Raw genomic sequence first — 25,145 nt, 5'->3', positions numbered from 1 at the left:
ATCCTAGAGTTTTCTATCAGGAGCTGGTGTAGGAGACTATTTTCATGTTCAGCCTGCATGAAAAACTCAGAGATTGATTATAATCAGAAATGATCATTAAAAATATTTTTCTGTGTTCCATAGGACTAGAGAAACACTGCAGGTGAAGAGACTTGTCGGTGAGCTGTTTTTGTTTGCAATAGATGATTTAGTAAAATTTCTTAAAACAAAAAAATAATTTGCTAAATGAAACTCAGACAAACTGGTTATTTGTCAATGAAAGGATAACCCTTACTTGAGTCTTCCGGTATTTGGTTGAAAAAAGTTATTCAGCAGCTGGGATGCTCTTTTGTTTTTTTTACTCCTGGTGCCAAAAAAAAAATGTTTTTCATTTTAGTAGTGCTGAAAGTTTCCCAAATGCTCAACCAGATGTCAGTAATTAACCCATCTTTCCTCTTCAAAATGAACTCATCATTTTTACTTTGTAAAAAATGTAATACCATGCGTTTTAATTATTTTGTTGTGAATATGTTTTGTTGAGCATTAAATTTTTCCTGCAGAGCCTTCAACATCTTCAAGGCTAAAACCTTTAAGGTGTTTATAAGTAATGTGTAATCTGTTAGGGTAGAAAATGTTGCCGTTAATTGGAATTATGAGAATTTTTTAACTTGTGATAACTGTCTTTTTATTGTAATTTTTGTTTTAATTATTAGGACTTTTCCATCTAGGAAGCTTAAGTGTAAAAAGTATAATTAAGGAGGATGGTAACCCAAATATTTAAATTTGCTAGGGTTAACGTGTATTTTTTGTTTTGTTTTTATAAACTACCTATCTCCGCTGCTGTAGCTTTTTCCTGTGTACTTCCCAAAATGTTCCAGAGTCAGCAATATGGTAAAGTGACTGTAGTGTAGATGTTTTGCTATAAATTGTACTAAAAAAACCTTTCCAATCATACTTTGCTCCTCCAGAGAGCAGCACTGCTGCTTCTCATCATAAGATGTCATCTTTTTCCTCAAAGTGTGTGTGTGTGTGTGTGGGGGCGGGTGGGGGGGGGGGGGGTCCTAAAAAAAAAAAAGGAAACTGAGGGAAATTCCTCACATTGTTCCTTTTTCCACTCAACCCATGTATTTTCCAGGTTTCGGTTGTCTCCTGCAGGTTTTTTCTTGGAAATAAAAAATAACTAATGAAAATTCCGATCAAACGAATTTAAAAGTTTAAAATAAAAAATAAATTAAGTTTAAACTACACAGCCATTGTACCTTAAATTGTTGTGGTCAAGCATGGTTTATTTACTGAAGGGCTTAAAACAAAACAAAAACGTACTCCAGAGATGATCACATGTAAAGTCAAGTGTGACTGTCAGTGGTTTTTAATGCTGGTGTGAAATGATTCTACTTCCCCACAAAATGCAGCTTATTCTCTGACCATTGTTCTCGTGCAATCAATGAGATGACATCAGTGTGTTTATGTGCAGGCGGAAGTACATGGGAGGTGGCTGAGCCTGCAGCGCGTTTAAATATCCGTCTTCCCATTTGTAACGAAAGACCTGCTCATGCCTGGAACGGTGTGTTTTTATTCAGCAGCAGTTTGGCGGTCACTACTGGGACGCTGAGGCAGCCGTACACGCACACCTGTATGGAGGGTACATTTTGAGTGCGCCGCCGGCTTTACGGTAAACTGACCCCGCCCTCCATTAGAAAACTGATGTCGCTCCGTTTTTTCTGAGCTTGACCCACAAGGGAGAGAAGGAGGGGATAAGAGGGTAGAAAACGCACAAAACGGAGTCGTCTGGAAGGGGTCGGGACAGGCTTTTCCTGAGCAGGTGAGTATAGTGATTGTTTACAGATGGTGGTTAGTTCGGTCGTTTCTCGTCTAATTATAGGTGCTCTGCAGCGCTGGCAAAGGAGTGGTCTCCTATTCGACAGATGAGCACGACTCTCGTTGGCTAATGTTAGCTAGCGACGCTAACATAAAAGTTCAAACAGTGACCCACTCTTTTTATTACCTCTCAATTGTTTCGCGACTACAGCAACATTTGTTATTCATAAATATTATAAAACACGCCTCAGGGTTAGCAGAGACGCCTGCTATTTCAGTGAATTGTGTTGCTAATCTGTGAGGAAGCTAGTTCTGCTGCGGGCTCTCGGTCGGTTATTGTGATGCTAACGCTGCAAGACAACCAAACCAGGTCATACGTTTGCTGAGCGAGCATTCAGCCAATCTGAGCTCGTTTGAGTTTATTTATCCGGGCAGTAGTGTTGGCACACCCGCGGAGTTGTTTTTAATGTTTAAGTCCTTGTAAGTTCGGCATTTCTTTGCATCCCTTCCTCCTCGCTCCTGACACACAATTGTAGCAAATAATTCACGACTGGATGCGGGATTTATCCAGACCAATGCTAGCAGCTAGCCCTGTGCTTAGTTTTTGGTGCTTTTAGGGGCTGTGTCCCTTCCTGGTCAGAAAAGGTAAAACATTTGGTCCGCCTATGTTAAAAATAACAACTTAACTTTAAATGTGAGAATTGAAAAACGTTAGGTTGTTCTATTTTTAAGAGCTCTGGATTCAGTGTGCCATTTTTGATTTGATTTATCAGTCAAAACGACAGACTCCCCTCTCGTACCGAGGTGCTTTTCAAGGCATGGGTACGTTTTTGGACACGACACCTGCTAATACACTATTATATTTTATACCACCTTCAGTAGCAGACAGCCTTATCAGATAGATTAGATAAGACCTTGATGTTAATACAAACCCTCCAGGAGGCTGACAGAACTAAAAACTGAGCATTAAAATGTGAATTATTTTATTTAACACATTATTTTGTTCATTCCCGAAGCCGGTTTAAACTCTTGATGCAGATCCATAATAAGGATGGGGATTTGTCACACTATGAACCTGTCTGGTGGGTCGTGTGTGAGCTTGTCTTGTTGGGGAAATGTTTGGGTGGGGATAACCGTCAGCATTAGGGTGAAGTAGAATACCTTTTTTTCCTTCAGGTAAACATCGGGTTCACACAGACACACACAGTGGTTTAGACTTCCCTTTGGACTTTAGGCCTGTCCTGGTGTGTGTTTATATAACATGTTTAAACTCTAGGTGTAACAGGCTCAGGTCTGATCTGACACACTGCAGGTGCCGCCACTAATAACACCACACACCAGCCTTTTCCTCAACATGTCTCCCAAGTCGTTGTTTGATCATTGGCAAATGGTCTGGACGTAGACTGCCATTGTGTCTGCTGTCTTAAGGATGGGCAGGTTAATCCGTGCTGTGTGTGTGTGTGTGTGTGTGTGTGTGTGTGTGTGTGTGTGTGTGTGTGTGTGTGTGTGTGTGTGTGTGTGTGTGTGTGTGTGTGTGTGTGTGTGTGTGTGTGTGTGTGTGTGTGTGTGTGTGTACATGCAAACAGGTTAACTTCTCATGTATATGTGTTAAAAGGGGCGGATTAGAAGGGCAAAGCTTCAATCCCATTACAAGCCATGCTCAGCTGTGGCATCACACTGACTACACATCAAATCGCAGAGAGTGTGTGAACAGATGTGCATTTTAACAACGAATCTGCTGTTTTAGTAGGACTTAACCGTGGATGGCAGGTGTAGGCACTCACCGCCCTAACTAATCAATTTCCCTCTGGGATTAATAAAGTATTTTTGAATTGAATTAACTAATAAGTCTGCAGAAGCTTTACTGCTGGTTACATGTGTGCATGAGCACTGGGATCATCTGACGGGGTTAAATGAGTCGTGCTGACGGATGGCTGCAGAATCAGATGTGGATATCTGACTCGTGGTTTGTCAGGGTTCAGTCAGATGTTGTTAACCTCAAAGCATGGTGCTTGTCATTCTGAAGTTTTGTTACCATCATGCGTTGAACAGCAGAGCATGACCCTTTCGTTCACTCAACCCTTTAGGAGACGTGGTCATATGCTTATTTTACTTTGAGGCGATATAGTTTGTGTTTAACATTGGTGATATTTATTTTAATGCTAGGTTGTTTGAATTCAAAATGACGTTGTTATGTACTGTGATTTGGATTTATTTAATGCCCTTTGAAGTCAGTTTTTAACTGGAGTCATTGTTTCTCAAGATAAGTCAAATAAACAGTGCATGTGAACAAAAATTTGTAGATTTACATTTCCTGCCAGACTATAAAATGCAGCATGTAGATGGATTAGTCCTAATTTAACTCTTATTTTTGTTTAATTAAGAAAAACAACTGGGAACAAACCGATTCAGTGGTGGAAGTAGAGGACAACGCTCTGAAAGGTCATAAAAGCAGAACAGAAAATGATGAGAGCCATTTGTTTTTAGTTAATAGGAAGTGACTTGTGGTCGCATGATTACGGGGGCGAAAGTGCTGGGTTACCACCACCGGGCGTCCTGTGGCTCTTGTGTAAGGGCAGATCTGTTGTGGAACATTTCTGATAAAGACTCGAAGACTCTCCTCTGATGTCCAGTCTGTAACATCCTGTTACTCAGGAAGCTGGTAAGAGGGGAAAGAGGAGAGGAGTGGCAATGGGACAACACTGATTGTTTTCATTGTTCAACAAAACTCACTGCTGACTTTCAAGGCCAAAAATAACAGCCGAGAGGAATGGGGGAGTTATTAGTACGCAAAGAGAAACCAAATTCACCTACACACACACACGTCTGCCGATGTTATCTTTGCACTCCAGCTCTTTTCATATTTGTGTCCGTTGCACAAACTACACATTGTTCTACCGACCTCCCAGACTGACAGCTGCGAATTCCTCCCGCCCATGGTTAAAACTGCAGGCACTCACACACACGCTTGCAAAATCACAACCCCTGCTGCGCCTGCCATGAAATAACCATCATTGTTTCTAATTTATCTAGCAGGAATTTTGTGGGTGTTTTTGTAAACATTTTGTTTGCAGTGTCTCAACATGTAATTATGAGAAACTGGCTGAGAAGAGTGGTGGTGTGTGTCGGCACTGGTGTCACAGCGACCATACATCTGGCCCTGAAACGCCACTACAGTAAACACTGATATCTGGATGAGAACTAGCTGATTTCCTTTGCTTTAACGTGGACGGGTGGGCGGGCTGCAGGGCTGAACTGGCTTTAGACAATGTGAGGAATGTAAGATTAGCCTTTTATCTTTATTTCAACAACCCTAATCTTATCTCTGCTGCTCTATTATCCCCATGTTTACTCTCACATTGTTCCTCTGGTAGTTTGAGCTCTTTTCTCTCTGCTCATCCCTGACTGTAGTGGACAACATCTGCCCCGTCCTGGCCATGACCGTACATAGTCGTGTGCAGGTTTATTATGACTTCATGTCTTCCCCATTAGTCAATCCATTCCCAGATGTAAGTCATCGTCCTGCTTCCTGTAGTCATTTGCTTCTTGGGAAACGGCGTCATAGCCACTCCCTTTTCTCTCATTAGACCCTCCCACTTCCCCTCTCTCCTCACTACACCTGCCACACCCAAACCGGGAACATAAGCTTGTTTGTTTTTGTCACTATTAAAAAAAATAACAAAACAAACAAAAAGAACATGCACAGGAACCGTTTTTAAGGGTTTCATTTGATCTTTAAATTTGATATAGTTGTGACTATTGTGATGTGACATCACATGGAGCGTCTGGGTTTCATTTTATGGGGGGGGTGCCGAAGGGGGTGGGCGGGTGTAGCACAATCTGAACCAGGTGAAACTGTGAGTCACTCGTCACCATCTCCAGCTCATTACGCCTGTGCCTGTCTCTCTGTTTGCACATGTTAATTCACAACCAAACACCTGAGTGAGCACCTGCTGCTGGAAGGGTAGATGCAGGTACCTGTTTGTTGCCCAAACCAACGACTGTCACGAGTGTGTCTGTGCTTGTTTGCCAGACTGAGAGACTGGAAGAGGGGGCACAAACCTCCCATGTGTTGTCTAACTGGTCGGACGGGTTTGCCAGGCGTGCGTGGGTGGGGTAAGCCTTAGCTAATGAGGAGCCTTGTTGCTGCAGTGGAGCATTTATTAACAGATAAAAGCACCCGAGTCTCCACGGTCCACTTCTCTGGCTCCGAAAGAATCATGTCCTAATTTGAGCCGAGATAACCCGGGATGTCGAGGGGATAAAGAGCAGTTAGGTGTGGAGAAAAGCATTAGGCTGATAAAGTAGAGACGGAGAAGATGATCTTAAACAAACAAAAGTGCAGATTAAAAAAGCACCAGCAGCACGAGCTGATGGGAGCCGATTGCTGTCTCTGAAAGTTTTTTCCTCTTATGTCGACGGTGGATTTCTGGTTGCAGGTTGGTCAGCCTCCCACAGCTCGCTGCCGGACACGGGCCAAATGTTGAGTAAATACAGGGTGTGTCTAAACGCTGGAGCTACTGTGCATCTTGTCTTTAACAGGGCTTGTTCCTGCTTCCTGTGCAGAGCTGTGGCCACGTCCTGGTTTTCTCAGACAGAGACCTCTAAAACACGTCTCCTCTCTGTCTCTGCAGTCCTTCTCTCGTGTTTCTGGGCCCGGCGGTTCACCAGATTCCTACACATGACTGACTAGAGCTCCATCTCTGATTGCGGTGCCACCTCTCACCTCTTTTACCGAGCCACGCCCACAGGTGAAGGTGTGTATTTGTTTTCTCTGAGCCAAGTGTTCAGACATTGTCTCTTCTGACTCCGGTGTCACATTTCAAACTACAATGAGAACTGCAGTCTTCTGTAGATGAGTTGTGTTCAAAATCTTCTGTATGGGTGTTTTTAAAATTAAATAAACAAAATCGCAGTAATCTAACCTTCTGGTGCTTGAAAGAACATGATGATACGACCAAGGACACGTTATCGATTGTCACATCTAGTATCTCTGAAGTATTATCAAGTGAATGTGGGACAAAACCCTTTCAAATCTTTGTGATAAAAGTAATGCTTTGATGTTTTGCTTCCTAGTTTGGCTCCTAAAGGTGGTCAGAATCCCAACGGATATCCACGTGCATGCATGCATGCATGAGGTGAAGCTTATTGATCTGCATAGGAGGATTAATGTGATGCATAATTTGATCGGTTCAGTAAAATGTGGCATAAAGAGTCCGCTCTCTTCCTGCTCCGTTGCTTTTCCTCAGCTTTAATCTGGTTTGAATATTAGTTTAGCTGTATTTTGTGTTGCAGAGAAAAATAAATGTTTTTTGTTGTTGTTGCTGTTGCATTCTAGTGAGATGCAGCAGTGTGAAGCCTCATGAACCAGACATGACAGGCCTTGTCAACAATGCGTAGTCCACTGTAAACTGGGAGATTCTTCAGGTCTGAGTTTCAGGAACATGACTGCTAAAGCGATGACTATCCCTCCCTCGCTGAAACAAAAGCAAGATCAACTCTGGTGTAATCCTAAAACCGCCCTAACCCTCAGAACTCTCAGATTCTTTCTTGGGTGATGAACAAGATAAGATGGAAGATCTTCCTCCTTTTTCAGTATCAGCCCCCGAACCCTGACCCACCCAGTTTGTCGGAGTTTCTGTTCTTTGTTACACACATCTCCCTGTGCTGTTGTGTGTTTGTATGGTTGTGTGTAACGCCCCCCCCCCCTCCCAACTCTCTGCCCCTGGGGTCATGTAGCGCGTATGGAGCAGTGTGAGAATGCAGCGGCTCTGCTGGAGTCGGTCAGGGAGCAGGAGGTGCAGTTTGAACAGCTGACCCGAGCGCTGGAGGAGGAGAGGAGGAGAGTTGGCCTCCCTGCCACCAGCCCCTCCGGCCTGGGTCGCCCCCTCCCTTACACACAGGTAACACGCCCCAAACAACCCAAAGCCTCTAACATCTTTTTGGCAACACATCCATCACTTCATGGATTCTCTTTCTCCTCATCCAGTGAATTTATGCAGCATCTTTTTCCTTAACATCCATAAGTCATCCATTTTCTTCTAAGCCCCGCCTCCTTGCCATCAGGGCTCAGTGTGCATCATGACATCTTCCTTCACCAGCTCTGCAGCTCATCTACAAATGCATCAGTGCATGCCTGCATAGCTCCAGCACCTTTAGCATGCCAGAGATGATCACACACGTTCCCCTGTTGTCACTCACCGGAGGCTCTCTTAGTCATTTGTCACTTCCAGTTGTGGAATGTCAGTCATTCCCGTCTCTGCTCCAGCATGAATGAAGTTGTTACCTGTCGTGCATGTGTCATCTAGCCCTGCACCCAGGTTTTCACACAGCTCAAAGTGTTTAATTAATCAAGCTGCATGCTGGTTATTTATCGATCTGTGGTCATGGCATGTGCAGGGGGCTTTTGTTTCTCTGCTGTTTGTTGACATCATAACTGAAATTATGTAAATGTGTCTGGTCTGGAGGCTTTTGACGGGATGAGGAAGCTCTGTCCAAAGCGTCCCGGGGTCCGGGCTGCTTTATTCAAACGGCTCGTGTAGCTTGACAGAACTTCATTCATTGCCAAAGGAAAAAAAGATGGCTGAATGTAGCTGAGTGTAGTTGAACTATTTGATGAGTCATCTGTGGGGTATTTTGAGGTTCATGTTGAAAGACAAAGTAACACTTGGTTTCTGTTAGAGTTGACTATTATAGGAATTGCAGATGACACTTCCCAAAGGTTGGTTTGAGACGTTGGTTTATATTCTCCTGAGAATAACTTTAAACGCTTTCCGGCGTAAGACCAGTTTAACCAAGAATCTTTAAACTTCACTGGTTTACTGCTGAATTATCTGGCTAACGAGGGTCTGTTGAGTAGTAAATGTAACAGTCTGAGGGGGACAATTTAAATGTGTTTTCTACAACGTTATTTTTCTGTAATTTGCTTTATTTTTAGATCAGATCCTGTATTTTGTTTAATCTGAGTCTTCTCATGGATTAAAGCCAACAGAGCTGTTTACCACTGGGTGTGATGGGATCTGCTCTCATGTAGAGGAAGTGTGGCTCCCTGGCTATAAAAACGCTATCTTTACTTCCCATTACTCTTTAACACCAGTCCTTCCTCGTTGTGGATGCAGTGTGTTGTGCTTTAAAAGCAAGGTGTGTTTCTGTTTTCTCTTTTAGACGCATTACAGTAACACTTAAACTGATCGGTGTGTGATGGGGAGCGATGTCTGGAAAAGATTACCAGCGACCTAAAATGAAGCACATGATGCCACTGATCTGTCGGTCGACTCAGATTAGAAAGTTGCTCAGCGTGTGAGTCGGTGATTACATAAGAGTTGAGTGCAGGAGGAAAGAATGATGTAAGTCTGACCGACTGCACTCCAACATGTCCGTCTCCAAGTCTGGCAGCGATTCACGCGCCACCATCAAAACACGGAGATGGTTCAGTTGGCTCTGGTTGTGCCTCAGCAGCAGTAATATTATCTGGGGAGGTTGTTTAAATAGAAGCAGATAGAATTGGCTGCAGGGAGGGACGTCTTTGACCTCATTTGTGTGTTTTTATTTCAGGGAAATGGTAGAATAAAGAGTATTTATGCACCATGTGGTTAACTGCCTCACCTTCCTCTTTGACTCTAGAACGGGCGTTTAGGGGATGCAGACATAGAGCGTCTGAAACTGACGGACTCCTACATGAACGGCACACAGGTGTGTGTTTCTGTGTTTTATCAGATTGTTTTGAGGGCGGAGTCGGCCGTTTTACATGCTTGCTGCCTCTGCTACAGTACAGGATGGTGGACCCTGCACACGGTGCTCTTGATGAGAGCTACACACCAGAGGATGAATCCCTGGAAGCACACTCGGTCTTCTCTGAGGAGGGAACAACGCGGCGGATGGAAAATGGGGTAGAGTGATGCTAGCTACACGTGTTCGCTCTACTTCAGCGGATCTTGTAGATCTAACAATATTCTGATTTTTCCGCCAGATGAAGAAACCTATCTCACGCCCGGTGCTTCCCTCTGTGACTATTGATGGGGGGTTGTCACCTGGTATGGGTATGTACAGCGCCACGCTGGACCGTGGTTACAGGACGACTGGTGTAGGCGACTACCCGACCGCCACAGTACCCAGAAACTACCACTACGGCCCCGTGGGAGGATACGATGACTATCGAGGGCCCCCGTCAGAAGCGTACACCAGCCTGAGCCGCGGCTCCCACATGGATGATCGTTACAGGTACAGGAACGCGGCTCGCTTGCATTTCATTTTCCTACAGATCCGCCTGACGGGTAAAGTAACTGAAACTTCTGGTTGATCAGCACATTCCAAAGGCAAAACTCCCCGTTTTGTTTCAATACTGAGACTCACACCAACTTCACGGAAATATCTTCAACTTTTATAGATTATTACCGACAACGTTTGGCCACATTCTAACCAGAAGACCTCCACAGGACTTGGTGGTTCTGGATAATTAAAGAAATGTCTGACCCAGTTTAATTTTTACTGTTTTTCAGTTCCAAGTAAAGAGTCTGAACACTTTAAAGCGTTTAGCAGATGTTGTGGTTTGACTGATATAACTGTTTCCTCTTTTTTTGTTTTCCCTCCCTTCTGATGGTTCATGATGTGAATAATCAGCCAGAAACATCTGAGGTTTGCTTGTGGGCCACAAGATGACCTGGTGATAAGCTTCCGTAAACCCGATGAAGTGTCGCACGTGTTTTTGAGGGGAAGCAGAAGTTAGAGGCAGGGTTATGTAACCAGATAGCTTGCATCTGTATCTATTAACAACACTCACACACTTGGACGGGAAGGTTTACTTGCATCATCCCATCTCTTTTAGGGCTGTTGATGGCTACAGGACTCTGGATTCTGGTTACCGGGCTCCCAGTCGTCAGCAGCTAGACCCGTATGCCGCACAGCCCCAGGTGACTCAGAGGATGCGGGCTTTGGGCTCGGCTCTGGAGATGAGATATGGCCCTGGTCACTTCGGTTTGGAAGACGAGCAGCGCCGCATGGGGTACGACGACTACTTGGGGCCTCCACCGATGCACCCTGGAGGCTACGGTACCATGCCGCGGCTCGGTCCGTCCTCAGCGGGAATGGACAGACGCAGGCTCCGGTAAAGCCGTTAAACGTTCCTGCTGATTACGTGTCTGATTTAGGATTCTCTTCACTGTTGCTGCGTCCCTTGCTTCCTGCAGGAGCTGTGAGGACACTTTGGATGGTGCCATGGAAGGAGTTGACCCTTATACGTGGAGTGTTCCCATGACGATGGACCGGGGTAGCATGGCTTCTCTGGACAGCACGTTGATGAAGCCCCCTCCCTCTTCATGGAGACAACCAGAACTACCAGAGGTGATTGCCATGCTGAACTACCGCCTGGACCCAGTGAAGACCAACGCCGCCGCCTTCCTCCAGCATCTCACCTTCAAAAACGACAAGGTGACTAATTGCACGACGCCTGTCCAACAGCACTCTTCTACATCTTGTTTTTCTGAATTTTCTTACTTTGGGAAAAACACGAAAGCAGCTTGCTGATTCCTGTTTTCCAGGTAAAGTCGGATGTTCGTCGCCTCAAGGGTATTCCGGCCTTGGTATCAATGTTGGACCACCCCAGCAAAGAGGTCCATCATTCAGCCTGTGGAGCACTGAAGAACATTTCATATGGACAGGATGCAGACAACAAAATAGCTATTAAAAATTGCGATGGAGTACCAGCTTTGGTCAGGTTACTGAGGAAAACCCACAATCAGGACCTCACAGACACCATCACAGGTATCACCGCTGGCGGGTTCCTACACAAGGAGCTTCTTTGTTATTTTTGTTTCCACATTTAATCCAAACATGCATCCAGGAATACCCACGATTATCATTTCTTCTCAGGCACACTGTGGAATCTCTCTTCTCACGATTCGGTAAAGATGGAGATTGTGGACCACGCTCTTCATGCCCTGGTTGACGAGGTGATCGTCCCTCACTCAGGCTGGGAGAGAGGCGGCAGCAGCGGGGTAGAAGAGAGCTGCAAACCACGACATCTGGAGTGGGAGACCGCCTTGACCAACACCGCTGGCTGCCTCAGGTATGGGAGGGGATGGAAAGTGGAGGGATAAAAGAAAAGGGGAAACATACAATTATGTTCTTAACTTTCCCCTCTCCAACAGGAATGTCAGTTCAGAGCGGAGAGAGGCCAGGCGAAAGCTTAGAGAATGCTCCGGACTGGTGGATTCACTCATGTACATCGTCCAGTCACAGATCAACCGCCAGGAAGTGGACAACAAGGTGTGTTTTCTTAAAATAAAAACACTTAAATGTTTCAAGTCCCCACATCTTTATTTGCTGTTACCTTCTTCCTGTAGCTGGTGGAGAACTGCGTCTGCCTCCTGAGGAACCTGTCATATCACGTTCACAGCGAAGTCCCCGGCTGTGAACAGTACGCAGAGAGCCTGCCTGTGAGCCAGGGCCCGGCTCAGGCTCACAAAGGAGGCTGTTTTGGGTCGCGAAAGGGCAAAGGTCAGTGTTGGATCTTACAGCTGAGAGTTCCACCGTGTCTGAGATGATTTATTGTTGAAAGAACAGCAGCTGCTGGATGGCTTGAGCTTACTGGTGGTGGACGCACCTGGTGTTGTTTTTCACACTTGACCACTTGTTCTTCTCCTCCCTGCTCCTCCCATCTCTCCACCCTTCATGCCTTCCTCTCTCTGCTGTGTTTAGATGAGTGGTTTTCCAAAGGTAAGATTGTCCTCTTGCGGTTCTCGTGGATGTTTTACCTCATCACTTATTTTACTAACAGAAGTTAACTGCTGCAGAGACACAAGGTTCTTGACCTGAGTGTACATGCAGCTCATGAGCATGGTCATTTTCACTGAAACAATCCTGCATGCAGATGGTGCTCGTTCTTCTGGTTGTACAGAAATGCCATCCTCACTCATTTCACCCTGCAAGCCATTATTCATTGTGCATGTGCAGGTGTGTGTAAATTTATTTTCTTTCTTGCAGCAAAGAAAAACGGAGATGATGGAGGTGGAAATCCAATAGAAATTCCAAAGAGGACAACACCTGCCAAAGGTGTGATTTAACTTTTATATGTCACATAGTGAAATGGCCTTTATTTGATTGGTTATTTGTAGATGGCCTTTTAGTCTAGGGCTGCCACAACTGGTCGACTCATCACGACGTCAACAAACATAATAGTTGACTTTTAATTGGTTGTTAGCGTCGCTGACTAGGTTGTTTTTTAGCATAGCTATACATTAGTGTTGCTGACCTAGCAACCGTCGCGACCTACCTGTTCAACAGAGTCGCTGACTCGGCTGATTGTTAGTGTAGCTAAGATGGCTGTTCCAGGAAATGAGGAAGTTACAATTTAATAAATATTAATTTGTTTGTTATTTTTTTGCTCTTTAAGATTAACATCTGCAGATTTTTAATTGGTGGTGCTATTTCATGTGAGTGCTATGATGGGGTTAAAAACCTCTTATTACTATGTTTGCTTTAGACATTTCACTATATTGTTGTTTTATTGTGCCCGTTTCTTATTTTTGCACCAAGTACTGCACTGCAGCAATTTCCTAATGTGAACCTGCTCACAGATACTGCAATAAAACCCTTATGATTCTGTAATAAATAATAATTTTTTTTTGTCCTTTATAGTCTGTTTGAGATTTGGCTCTCGTCTTGGAGCACCTGCATCTGCTCTTTATCTTTTTGCCTGTTTTCAGCCTAAATGTTTGTCAGATGCTGTAAATCCAATCCAACAATCATCTCTCTCTGTTGTCCTCAGGTTATGAGCTCCTCTTTCAGCCAGAGGTGGTTCGTATCTACACATCACTGCTCAAGGAGAGCAAGAACCCCTCTGTGCTGGAGGCTGCTGCCGGTGCCATCCAGAACCTGTGTGCTGGCCGATGGAGCGTTAGTATCTGTTTGTTTTTAAACTACAGAATTCTACCTGTTGAATAAAATTCAAACAACCCAATGTCTTATTCTTGAGGCATTTTGATCTATATTTGTTCCGACAGATCTATTTACCCCTTGGTGTTTGTGTGTGTGTGTGTTAGTATGGTCGGTATATCAGGGGCAAGATGCGCGAGGAGCATGGCCTCCCCTTGCTGGCAGAACTGCTCAACTACAATAATGACCGTGTCATTCGTGCTATGTCTGGAGCCATGAGGAACCTTGCCACAGACAACCGGAACCGTGAACTGTTAGGTCTGTGTACTTTTAACAAAAAAGATGCCGCCTTATCTCTAGGTCAGACTGCTGATGCAGTGTTTTTGCCCTGCAGGTTTACATGCTGTGCCTCACCTGGTGGCCAACCTGCCTGGAGGCCAGAACCAGCCGGGGCGCGCCCTGTCAGAGGAAACCGTGGTTTCACTACTGAGCACACTGGCCGAGGTGTTGGGCACCAATGTGGAGTCGGCCAAGATTCTCAGAGAAAAACAAGGCATTGAGAGGCTGATGCTTATTATCAAAGATGGGTAAGTGCTTTCTGAACACATCTCAACTGTCTTTTGTTTGCTTTAGGGATGCACGATGTATTGGCATCAGTATCGATATAAGTCGATTATTTTTATTCTTACTGTATCGGTCCAATATGCAGGGGTAGAAATTAACTACACAACCAACTGGCCAGACGGGCCGGTAAGACAGAAAAGTTACCGGCCCCGCAGGTCATCTGCTAAAACAAGTAAAAATCACAACAAAAAAAAATACAATAAAAACAGAATTAAAAAAGGTGAGTTTTTTTTCAAACAGACATTTTAAGATAAATTAAAAATAAATAAAAGAAAATAAATAAAGAAGCAAAAGATGACAGTTAAAAAAATTTTTTTTTTAAAGATTTAAAAAATGCAAAGATGACTTACTATACAAATCTCTTGGCAAATGGCTGCTTCCCACAGGGTTCAAGTACAGGTTCGATCATATCACGGTTTTCAGTCACGGATCGGATCGTTTTTCAGATCAGCAGAAAGAAAAGGAAACAAATAACTTTGCTCTTTATTATGTACAGTGGGGCAAAAAAGTATTTAGTCAGCCACCGATTGTGCAAGTTCTCCCACTAAAAATGATGACAGAGGTCAGTAATTTACATCATAGGTACACTTCAACTGTGAGAGACAGAATGTGAAAAAAAATCCATGAATTCGCATGGCGGGATTTTTAAAGAATTTATTTGTAAATCAGGGTGGAAAATAAGTATTTGGTCACTTCAAACAAGGAAAATCTCTGGCTCTCACAGACCTGTAACGTCTTCTTTAAGAAGCTTTTCTGTCCTCCACTCGTTACCTGTATTAATGGCACCTGTTTGAACTCATTATCTGTATAAAAGACACCTGTCCACAGCCTCAAACAGTCCGACTCCAAACTCCACTATGGCCAAGACTAAAGAACTTTCGAAGGACACCAGGAAAAGAATTGTAGACCTGCACCAGACTGGGAAGAGTGAATCTACAATAGGCAAGCAGCTTGGTGTGAAAAAATCAACTGTAGGAGCGATTATCAGAAAATGGAAGACATACAAGACCACTGATAATCTCCCTCGATCTGGGGCTCCACGCAAGATCTCATCCCGTGGGGTCAAAATGATCATGAGAACAGTGAGCAAGAATCCCAGAACCACACGGGGGGACCTGGTGAATGACCTGCAGAGAGCTGGGACCACAGTAACAAAGGTCACCATCAGTAACACACTACAACGGCAGGGAATCAAATCCTGCAGTGCCAGGCGTGTTCCGCTGCTGAAGCCAGTGCATGTCCAGGCCCGTCTAGGGATGATTACCGAATTCGGTACTTTTTAAGGTACCGACCGAATTCCACAGTACCGACCGAGCACCGATTCACTTCATTTCAAACAGTGCCTCGTTTCGGTACCCGTCCTTCACAACGAGAACTTGCCTAGACAGCTGCGCATGCGCAAGAGCGTTATGTCGTCGGCCGCTGCGAGCGTGTTGTAAACAGAGCAGCATGGTAGAAGGAACGTACGCTAAAGCTTGGGTCCACTTCACTAAATGTGATGGGTAACTGGGTGATGATGAAACCAGCGACAGACAATGATCTAAGTGAGACATCCTCAGCTCAATCTGCTCCGGTAGACAAATAAAATGTTTAAGATAACGTTAGCTTGATTTGTTAGCTCCCGTTACGCTAATGGTGCGTTCGCTTTCTCCTCGGAACTCCGAATTCCCGACTAGAAGAACATGAATGCGCTCTAAAGTTTGGCTTCACTTTACTAAATGCGACGGGTGAAGATGAAACCAGCGACAACGATCTAAGTGTGAGGCATCATCTTTTTAATCTGCTCCAGCAGTTAAATAAACTTTTTAAGATAACGTTAGCTTGATATGTTAGCTTCCATTGCCACCATTGTTATCAGCTAATGGTGCGTTCGCTTTCTCCTCGGAAATTATAACTTCCCAATAGGAAAAATCAAATGAAAAAGGACGGCAAAAGGAATGAAGATACACAGTAAATTTAGTTCACAGTAAAGATGTTTGCTTCAGTTTAATTATCAGCTTATAAAACTACAAGGACGATGTTAAAATACAAACAGTTGAATGTTATTTATCGTGATATTTATCAAATATCGTTATATATTGAGAAAAATATATATTTAATTATAAAAGAGAATTAAAATAATAAACACTCAAAAGTATCGAAAATTGGTACTGGTATCGATTCGTAGGTACCGGGAATTAGTACCGAATCGATTCAAATGTCAAAGGTACCCATCCCTAGGCCCGTCTGAAGTTTGCCAGAGAGCACATGGATGATACAGCAGAGGATTGGGAGAATGTCATGTGGTCAGATGAAACCAAAGTAGAACTTTTTGGTATAAACTCAACTCGTCGTGTTTGGAGGAAGAAGAATACTGAGTTGCATCCCGAGAACACCATACCTACTGTGAAGCATGGGGGTGGGAACATCATGCATTGGGGCTGTTTTTCTGCTAAGGGGACAGGACGACTGATCCGTGTTAAGGACAGAATGAATGGGGCCATGTATCGTGAGATTTTGAGCCAAAACCTCCTTCCATCAGTGAGAGCTTTGAAGATGAAACGCGGCTGGGTCTTCCGACACGACAATGATCCCAAACACACCGCCCGGGCAACAAAGGAGTGGCTCCGTAAGAAGCATTTGAAAGTCCTGGCGTGGCCTAGCCAGTCTCCAGACCTCAACCCCATGGAAAATCTGTGGAGGGAGTTGAAAGTCCGTGTTGCTCGGCGACAGCCCCAAAACATCACTGCTCTCGAGAAGATCTGCATGGAGGAATGGGCCAAAATACCAGCTACTGTGTGTGCAAACCTGGTAAAGACCTATAGTAATCGTTTGACCTCTGTTATTGCCAACAAAGGTTATGTTACAAAGTATTGAGTTGAATTTTTGTTATTGACCAAATACTTATTGTCCACCCTGATTTACAAATAAATTCTTTAAAAATCCTGCCATGTGAATTCATGGATTTTTTTTTTTACATTCTGTTTCTCACAGTTGAAGTGTATCTATGATGTAAATTACTGACCTCTGTCATCATTTTAAGTGGGAGAACTTGCACAATCGGTGGCTGACTAAATATTTTTTTTTGCCCCACTGTAGAAGTGCAACATTTTCTGCTCAATTAGAAACTTGCTATAAAAGCAGGAGTTGCAGAGGGGTCCGATTGCTGATTAAATGTTATAACGGCTTGCCCTCAGAAAACACGCTCTCCCTTCGTGTTCAGCTTTCACTCATCTCCTCGCCTTTCTAATGCGCAGTTTATTTTTCTTTCGTTCTCTTTTACAGATTTGTCCCCAACAATAGTTACAGGTCCCACCACATTTCACGGGACACTATGTGGTGAATGAATCTAGGTGGATGGAGTGTGAGGTGTGATGATGATTGAATGGTGTGTGTGCTTATCAGAACTTGTATCTAGAAGAACTGAGTTCTGGGTGTGAAAAGGATTTGTTTTGCATTAAACTAGAAAGTTGGCTCTTATCAAAACGACATCAGACGCAATCATGCTGTGTCTACCTCACCCTTTCTTTGGAGACCCTCTTCGCGGATCCGGAGGTCAGGGAGGTCGGATGACCTCTGGGCACCGAGGTTCAGTAGATTAACCGCAACACCGACTTCTCCGTTCCAGAGATGTCACCAGGCACACAGGTTGGAACTAGTTTGCGTCTAGAGCAGCTGCTTCTGAATAGCTGAAGGAACCGTTTTGCTGTGTCACTGCAGGCAGCTTTTAGCTTGTCAAAGTGCTCTAGGTTAAAGAGGTTTTGCTTCAGATGGCCGGTCCGAAGCTTCTCAAGAACTCACAAGAACTAGAACTGACTCACGGTGAAGTGAGCTCTGGTTTAATGATCATCATATTTAGATTTTCTAACAAATCAGAATTTGACATGTAAAAAGGGTTTTTACCAACAAACCTCAGAAAACGCGCCTCGTGTCAGATACAGGAGTTCTGATTGGTGGAACAGAAAGCAATGTATCATGATATTAGCTTAACCTTGTCATCGTCACGTGTCTGAGTGTGTGAGCTGTCAGGAGATAGTGATTCACTTGTTAAATCTAAAATTACTGATCATACCATAATAATATTCATTTCAACCACAGTAATTTAAGCACAGATTAATCAGAACATTTTATTAATCATATAACATTTGTTCAGCCATATTATTATTTAATGATTATTTAACTTATGAGTTGTCAAAGTTCCTCTTACATGAGAGTGAGCAATCCTGTGGTCTTATCAAAAGAAGGCTTTGTTTGGGAACACAGGCTGACATCTTGTTGCCCCTGAAATGTCACCAAGCACTGCAGTATCCTTCTGCCTTGTTGGAAGAATGTAAAATCCACTTTAGAGGATGGAATTAGGTCTGTAGTTGACCGGTGGCATGTAGGTGAAAACTGACCGTTTCTGGACGTTACAACTCTCTGATGAAGAAATTCACTCATCCAGCCAGAGAGATTGATGCTGGTACTGCACGAGAGGGAGTGAAGTTTGTTTCACCATGTTTGGGACACAGTGGATGTAGAAATTATGGTAAAAACATCGCTAATGTAACACGCGCAACGGCAAGGTAAAAAAAGCAGCAAAAAAATCCGCAGATGCGTTCGTTATATACGGTTGTCAAAGTGTGCCACATAATGAAAATATTCTTTCCCTTGGATTAAATGATCATTATATTCTAGGGAAGGACGTTCCTGAAGCTGTACAAGCCCAAAGAAACCTCACAAATATGGCTAAAAAGCATTTCTCTTGAGTGATGCTGATATTAATGTAAAAAAAATACAATATAAAAAAAACAATGCAATGAATGTTTCTAAAGAGCTTTATATATGTATATATGAATTAAAAATTTCAAAATATGATGATTCTAAATTACCTGAAAAAAATAAGGAGGAACATCTGTAAAAATTATCCATTCCAATATGGCAGCCTGGTGCGTCATAATATGCAAATTAGATGAGTGAATTTGCTCCAAACACAAACTTTGGGTTCTACTGAAGATTTGTCATTTACAGTTTACCTTTATCTCTAACCATTTTCAAGCTACAACCTTTTGAAATAGTCATGTCAAAATTGAATATTTTCTTGGAAAAACTCTGGCATCCAACGTGTTAACAAATGATCTGGATATTTTTTTCTAGATGTGTATCAGTTTCGGAAGGAAAGGGGGTGATGATGCATAATTGTTTGATAATATGACAGTGATCGTAATAATCTCAGAAGCAATAATGTGTGTGGTGTGAGTGTATAGTAATTAGGGCTGGGACGATAATCAATTAATCGTACGGTAGATGAAAGTGAACTCAATAATTTTTCCCGCCTCAATATATCGAGGTTAAGAAATGTACAACTCTATTATTATGATTATTATTTATTATCATTATTGAATCGCAGTTTAGGTTGTTGACACTGGATAGGCCAGTGTTTTATTGTTTTGGAGCGACCGGGTCTATCTTATTGTTTTTGGTGCAATATTTTCTAACAGTGAGTCCTTTTTTATTTGTTTTTATTTATGTAGAAGTTCTTTGTGACATTTGAGTGTTAAATTAAGGTTTAAGTGTTGCATTTTATAGGGTGTACTTGCAATATGATATATTAACATTACATAGGTGGTTATTTTGGTCTTGACAATGTCGTCGATAATTTGTTGGACAATGTATCGTCCAACAAATTGTGTTATTGCCCCAGGCCTAATAACAATATGTAATTCTTATATTTTGGGTGTTTATTGGCAATAATCTGGCAAAATGATGTTGCGACGTGAAATGATATTTGTTTTTTGATTTTCTGAAATGAATTGGAAAAAATTGGGCGTGGTGCCTCAAGTGTGTCGTGTGTTTTTGTTGCTCTGAGTGAAGGTGGGAAAAACTGCTGCCACCTAGCAGTCTGGGCTTGAATTGCACCACAAGAAATAAATATTGTAAACGTAAACAAAAAGTTCATGCAGTATGTTTTTACAAACTGATTCAGTAACATTACACAAAATAGCACAACATTTCCGTGAATTGACACTATTTATATTCCTTCTTATATCGATGTAATATCAGTAAATATCAGTAATTGGGTATAACAGTGATATTAACCTTTCACTGCCGAATACAACTTTAGTCGTCAATTGCATTTTTCAACGGGGCAGTCTTGGGAACGAGCTTTCGCCACTTTAGAGTAAACATCACACCTCTAAATCTCATCTTCCGTGTGTGTCACACGTCACATGATCCTGAAGCAAACACTCCATGCATTAGGAGATGGTTTTGGGACAGCGCTATGCCTAAAGCTAACTGGAAAAGCTGCTGCAGCTCACACTTCAACAACAGATTTTGTAAGAACAGAAAAGGCTAGAGACGCGCCGATTCTTCCTGATGTAATTAGTGAGTCTGTCTTTGGGTAGTTTGTTGTTAACGTGGTCATAAAGCACCATATTCTGACACTCTTCAAAAAAACCGAATGGTCAGAACCGCTGGCAGTCAGGAGCTTTCTGTTCAGAAAACGGCAGACAGTGAATGAGTTGATATTGACTATCGGCCCATATTTTCATATCCGTGCATCCCTAGTTTTTGGGGTATTTTTTATTTTTTTGGTACTTTACCAATGTAGCGTTCTCTAATGAGGAGACGGCGTTTATATTTTTGGGTGTTTTGCAGGAAGAGCTCGGAACGTGAGGTGAGAGCAGCACGTCAGGTTCTGCAACTCGTCTGGGCTCACAAAGAGCTTCGTCGGCCGCTGGAGAAGGACGGCTGGAAGAAAGCGGACTTCATCAGTCCGATCCCCAGCAGCACCACCAACGGCCCGAGCACCAGAACCAACGGCACCTATGAGGACAGCACCGTACCCCTGCTGGACAGAGGTACCAGCATCAGTTATGCATGAGAAGTGGTTTTCGATCTTCTGCCTTTGCTTGAATCATGATTGTTTGGTTTCTCAGGAGAGAAGAGGGACGTGATTCCACTGAATGACCTCGGATCGGGTCAGTACTTTAATCTGCTGCTTGTTATCTATCAGTCGCTGTTCAAACCTGATAAATGTTTATTTTCCCCCCTACACAGAGGCCTACTCTACACTGGACCAGAGGGAGAGGAGACACACTCTGGATGAACCCACAGACACCTTGCAGGTCCTTGAACTCACTGCTGCATCTGCTCATAGCTTGACTAACTCCTAACTGACACAAATATTTTCTCACTATAATCTTGTAACCCAACAGTCACTGACACTTTTCTCACACTCACTTCCTGTTCACCTTCTCTCTCTCTTTCTCTGGTTGTCTCTCAGCGAGGGGTGTATGGGGGCAGAAAGGGCTCCCTGCCTCTGTTGGACTCCTACGATGGTTAGCCCCATCCCCTCCCCCTCTACCCCCCTCTGCATGTAATGGCATGGTATGTCCAACTGACCTCTAATCCTGCATGTTCTCTATGAGCCGTGGTTATTTTGGTTTCTCGTGTACGTGTGTATATAAATGTTTTCTTAACTCCAGCCCCTCGGGTGAGCTGGTCTGTGCCCACAGTGGTGTTGTGAGACACATGCAGACGTTAACTCGTTTTAACTCTAACATGTTCTCTGCTGTACTCGTTGTTCTAGTCTGCTGCAACGTGTTGCGTGTGCGTTGTGGTTCCTCTGGTGTTTCAGTCTGGATTTGAAAACGCAGAACACAGATTTAAGCAGCAATAACGGTTGTGGAGAGGTGTTGTCACAATACCAAAACCTTTACCTGTAGCTTCTCTACCAGTAGAGCAGGTTATGTTGGTGGTTATTTCACTGTGTAAAGAAATGATGCAAATGTAGATTTTTAGTGTTTGTTTTAAAGCCTCCACTCAGCTTTGTCTTATGGCAATTCAGTCCTTTCAGCACCCTCTAGTGATTTTGCATGGAACTACAATACCATAGTAGTTTTTGGCTTTGACTAATAATCAGATTTTAAGCTAACATCGTCTTCAGACGATCTTCCCAGCTTCCTTTTTAGGTCTGATTTGTGGCAGAATTGTCTGCATCATATCAGCTGTTTTTCAAGTTAATTTGGATCACGTCACCGGTGGGAAGAGAAGAAATAAAATCAGTATTCCATTGGGCTGTGACTGCTGGCAAAACATTTCAACGGCATTCATGAGGGAGTTTTTAAAGTTACTCCACTCTGTGGCTCTCACTTTTCTTCTGAATCGATGTTTCTCTAGTCTTTCTCTTGAAATAGTCTGTCATGACGGGCCTCTGGAACACTTCCCAGTTGGGTTTCTGTGAGTCAGCAGGGCGAGAAGACTGATACAACTTTGGGTTTCTGGCATCATAAATGGTTCCCTTTGTTGCTAAATTAGGAGGAGAAATTATTCACAATTTGTTTATTCTGTATCTTGTTGCCCAGCTCTATAAAGCTTATCGCTGAAGTGTCCGACACATCCGTTGACTCTAGGATAATCTCAGTTCGCTGTTGGAGTCGGTAAAGTTTGGTATTTGTGACAGCACTGGTGCACAACGTGCTGTATCATTTTCTTACTGAATACATTCATTTTTTCAAATTTTAATTAATGCTTTTTGCTGTTTCTCCAGAAAAACTGATAGTGTGTATCACCCAGACGGGGCCGGCGCCGCCCTACCACTGCTACTGAGGAGAGAAGCGGCAGAGCGTCTCCTCTCTTTAACCTCCTCTGTCTCCACACAGATGGGATCAAAACATGAGGGGCTGGCATCCAAAGAGTTTAATGCAACACACACGCACACGCACACACACACACACACACACACACACGCACACACGCACACTTATTTCAATTAACTGTAGCAGCAGAACTCTGTTTCACTTATAAATTATAATTGTCTTCTGTAAAGGCAGTTGCCTTTGACAATCATTTAACTTTCATTCTGCTTTTATCCCATTTGTTTTTGTTACTGTCAAAAGTAAAACCTTTGAATGGTGGAAACATGGCTCCATCCTGATGACAGATTTGTATTTAGACTTCTATGTCGGGTTTATACTGTATATAAAAGAAAACGGGATGACTGCATTAAGTTTTGGCTCACTAATTTAAACGGACCCTTTCCTGGGAGTGTTTGGAGGTCGAATGCACTGACAGGCTGCCTGTAGATAGAGAATGTTTATATAGGAGTTATTTTCCTGTCTAGAGTTATTTCCTGTGTGTTGGGATGAGCACAGGCCTGAAAGGCTCGGTGTGCGAGTGTGTGTATTTGTCAACACTAAACCTGTGGCTGTGTGTGTATTTTGTGTTAAAAATGACCACGGACCCTTTTTTTTTTTTCTTTCTCCCAGCGTGTCTATGTGACTCACCAGACACTTACCAGATGCCACAAGTTGTTTTGGGTGATTTCTTTTTGTATTGTTTCTTCCTGTTGCCTCTTTTTGTGTCTCATGTTCAACTTTAAAATGTTTCCTTTATTCCCCAGTTTAATAAAAATTAGTTTGTTTATTTTTTGTCTGGATTTAGCAGATCAGTACGTTTGAACCCGGTACTGTGATGTGAAGCTGTGAGGAAACGCTACTACATTCAAACCATTCCTGTCTCTACTGTAAAAAATTATTTTTTTTCTAAATTGGGATTAATTATCCTCCTGGAAATCTGCACGTTCTGTTTGTAGCGTTTGTTTCTTTGCTCTGAAGAGACTCGAGTTGTCACTGAATTTGGAGAGATGATGTTTTGAGGTCAGGAGGAGGACAAAAGCACATTTTAGTCTCTGAATTAGGATGTTTTTGTATTTTCCTCTTTGTGTCTGGTTTATTTCCGGGTTTTGTTTTTTTGTGGGTGAGAGCATTATGCATTTGTTCAACTTTCTAATTTATCTTTTACAGTTTTGAAAAGCAAAACAGACCAATCTTGTTTGATTATATTTCATAAACTTTTCTCACACACACACACACAGATATTTGTACTGTTGCCTATCCATGTAAAATGATGACGTACATTCACGCCTGCCTTGTTGCTTTTTTCAGTGATGTATGTAAAACTGTTGTTTGTTTTTTTAAATAAAGATCTTTTCTCAGACTAGTTCTGGGACGGTGTGTGATGTGGCTGGGGGTGACATAAGGGAGGATTTCTATCACTAAACATTTCTAATTAAAGAGGACATCTGCCTTTGTAATTCCATCTCCTGGCACTTGCTTGGGCGGGTGACAAACTCTTGAACTTGACACTGTTTGATCTTCACACCTAACATCAGTCTGCTCCATTCAGTTTATTTACTTTTTAATGATCCAGGAAGTCATTCGTGACACCAGGCCTTAATTCCCCCCCCCCCCCCCACTCTCGTGTTAACACGTTAATCTAATTTAATTCCTGACGCTGTCGACATGACTAATGTCACACTTATGAACATAAAGTCACTGCAGCAGCATAAGGAAATGGGAGTGTTGATGTCGCCAGCCTCGCCGTTGTCTCCAGTTACGCGTAGACGTTGCGCAGGTTGTGACGGGTGTCTCGTTGTTTTCAGTATGCAGGTCCTCTGAAATGCATCCCAAACAGTTTGAGAAGCAGCTGCTGGATCTTTGAGTGCATGTCGGAGTGTAAAGGCTTGATTATAGTCGGGCTGAGATGTGTAATGTGTCGGCCACTGAGACTAAATTAATTTTACTGTTTGGGGCTGAGCCAGAGCACAGTTCACATCCTGGGGTTTAGCAGCATGGCAGATTTTATGTTCTCCAGCTTAATGGTTTTATTTGCCCAGTAGTTCGAGGTAAATCAAACTTGACTGATGATTTTGAGCATTTAAGACATGAAATTTCATGTTGGTGTGCTATTATTTTCTCTTCAGATTAGAAAAATTACATAACATCTATCTGGACCAGGGGCGGCTCCAAAAGGGTTCAAGGGTGGACCACTACCACCCTGATAGCAAGCTTGGACCACCCCCCCCACTTCCCCGCTGCAGGCAGAGCCTA

At 43.1% G+C, this 25,145-nt stretch overlaps 1 protein-coding gene across 6 annotated transcripts; it reads left to right on the top strand.

The window, feature by feature from the left end:
* Window positions 1–1,580: 1,580 nt before the first annotated feature.
* On the top strand, window positions 1,581–22,978 carry LOC107376926 (catenin delta-1). 6 transcript variants are annotated; one of them, XM_015946265.3, is made up of 22 exons: window positions 1,581–1,801; window positions 6,432–6,548; window positions 7,537–7,700; window positions 9,421–9,489; window positions 9,567–9,686; window positions 9,767–10,017; window positions 10,622–10,900; window positions 10,983–11,223; window positions 11,334–11,556; window positions 11,665–11,860; window positions 11,943–12,060; window positions 12,138–12,291; window positions 12,493–12,510; window positions 12,778–12,846; window positions 13,562–13,689; window positions 13,836–13,986; window positions 14,063–14,255; window positions 20,911–21,113; window positions 21,192–21,233; window positions 21,313–21,380; window positions 21,539–21,593; window positions 22,805–22,978. In XM_015946265.3, the coding sequence occupies exons 3-22, from the start codon at window positions 7,542–7,544 to the stop codon at window positions 22,861–22,863; spliced, it is 2,796 nt and encodes a 931-aa protein (XP_015801751.1). In that variant the 5' UTR covers window positions 1,581–1,801; window positions 6,432–6,548; window positions 7,537–7,541; the 3' UTR covers window positions 22,864–22,978. The 6 variants fall into 6 exon arrangements, with proteins under 6 accessions (XP_015801751.1, XP_015801744.1, XP_015801789.1 ...); XM_015946258.3 differs by having other exon boundaries at window positions 6,432–6,554; XM_015946303.3 differs by lacking the exon at window positions 7,537–7,700.
* Window positions 22,979–25,145: the final 2,167 nt, after the last annotated feature.

This window comes from Nothobranchius furzeri, chromosome 1 (genome assembly GCF_043380555.1).
Source record: "Nothobranchius furzeri strain GRZ-AD chromosome 1, NfurGRZ-RIMD1, whole genome shotgun sequence".
NCBI classification, from domain to species: Eukaryota; Metazoa; Chordata; class Actinopteri; order Cyprinodontiformes; family Nothobranchiidae; genus Nothobranchius; species Nothobranchius furzeri.
The sequence above is the reverse complement of the archived record's forward strand: the minus strand, read 5'-3'. Positions and strand labels throughout refer to the sequence as shown.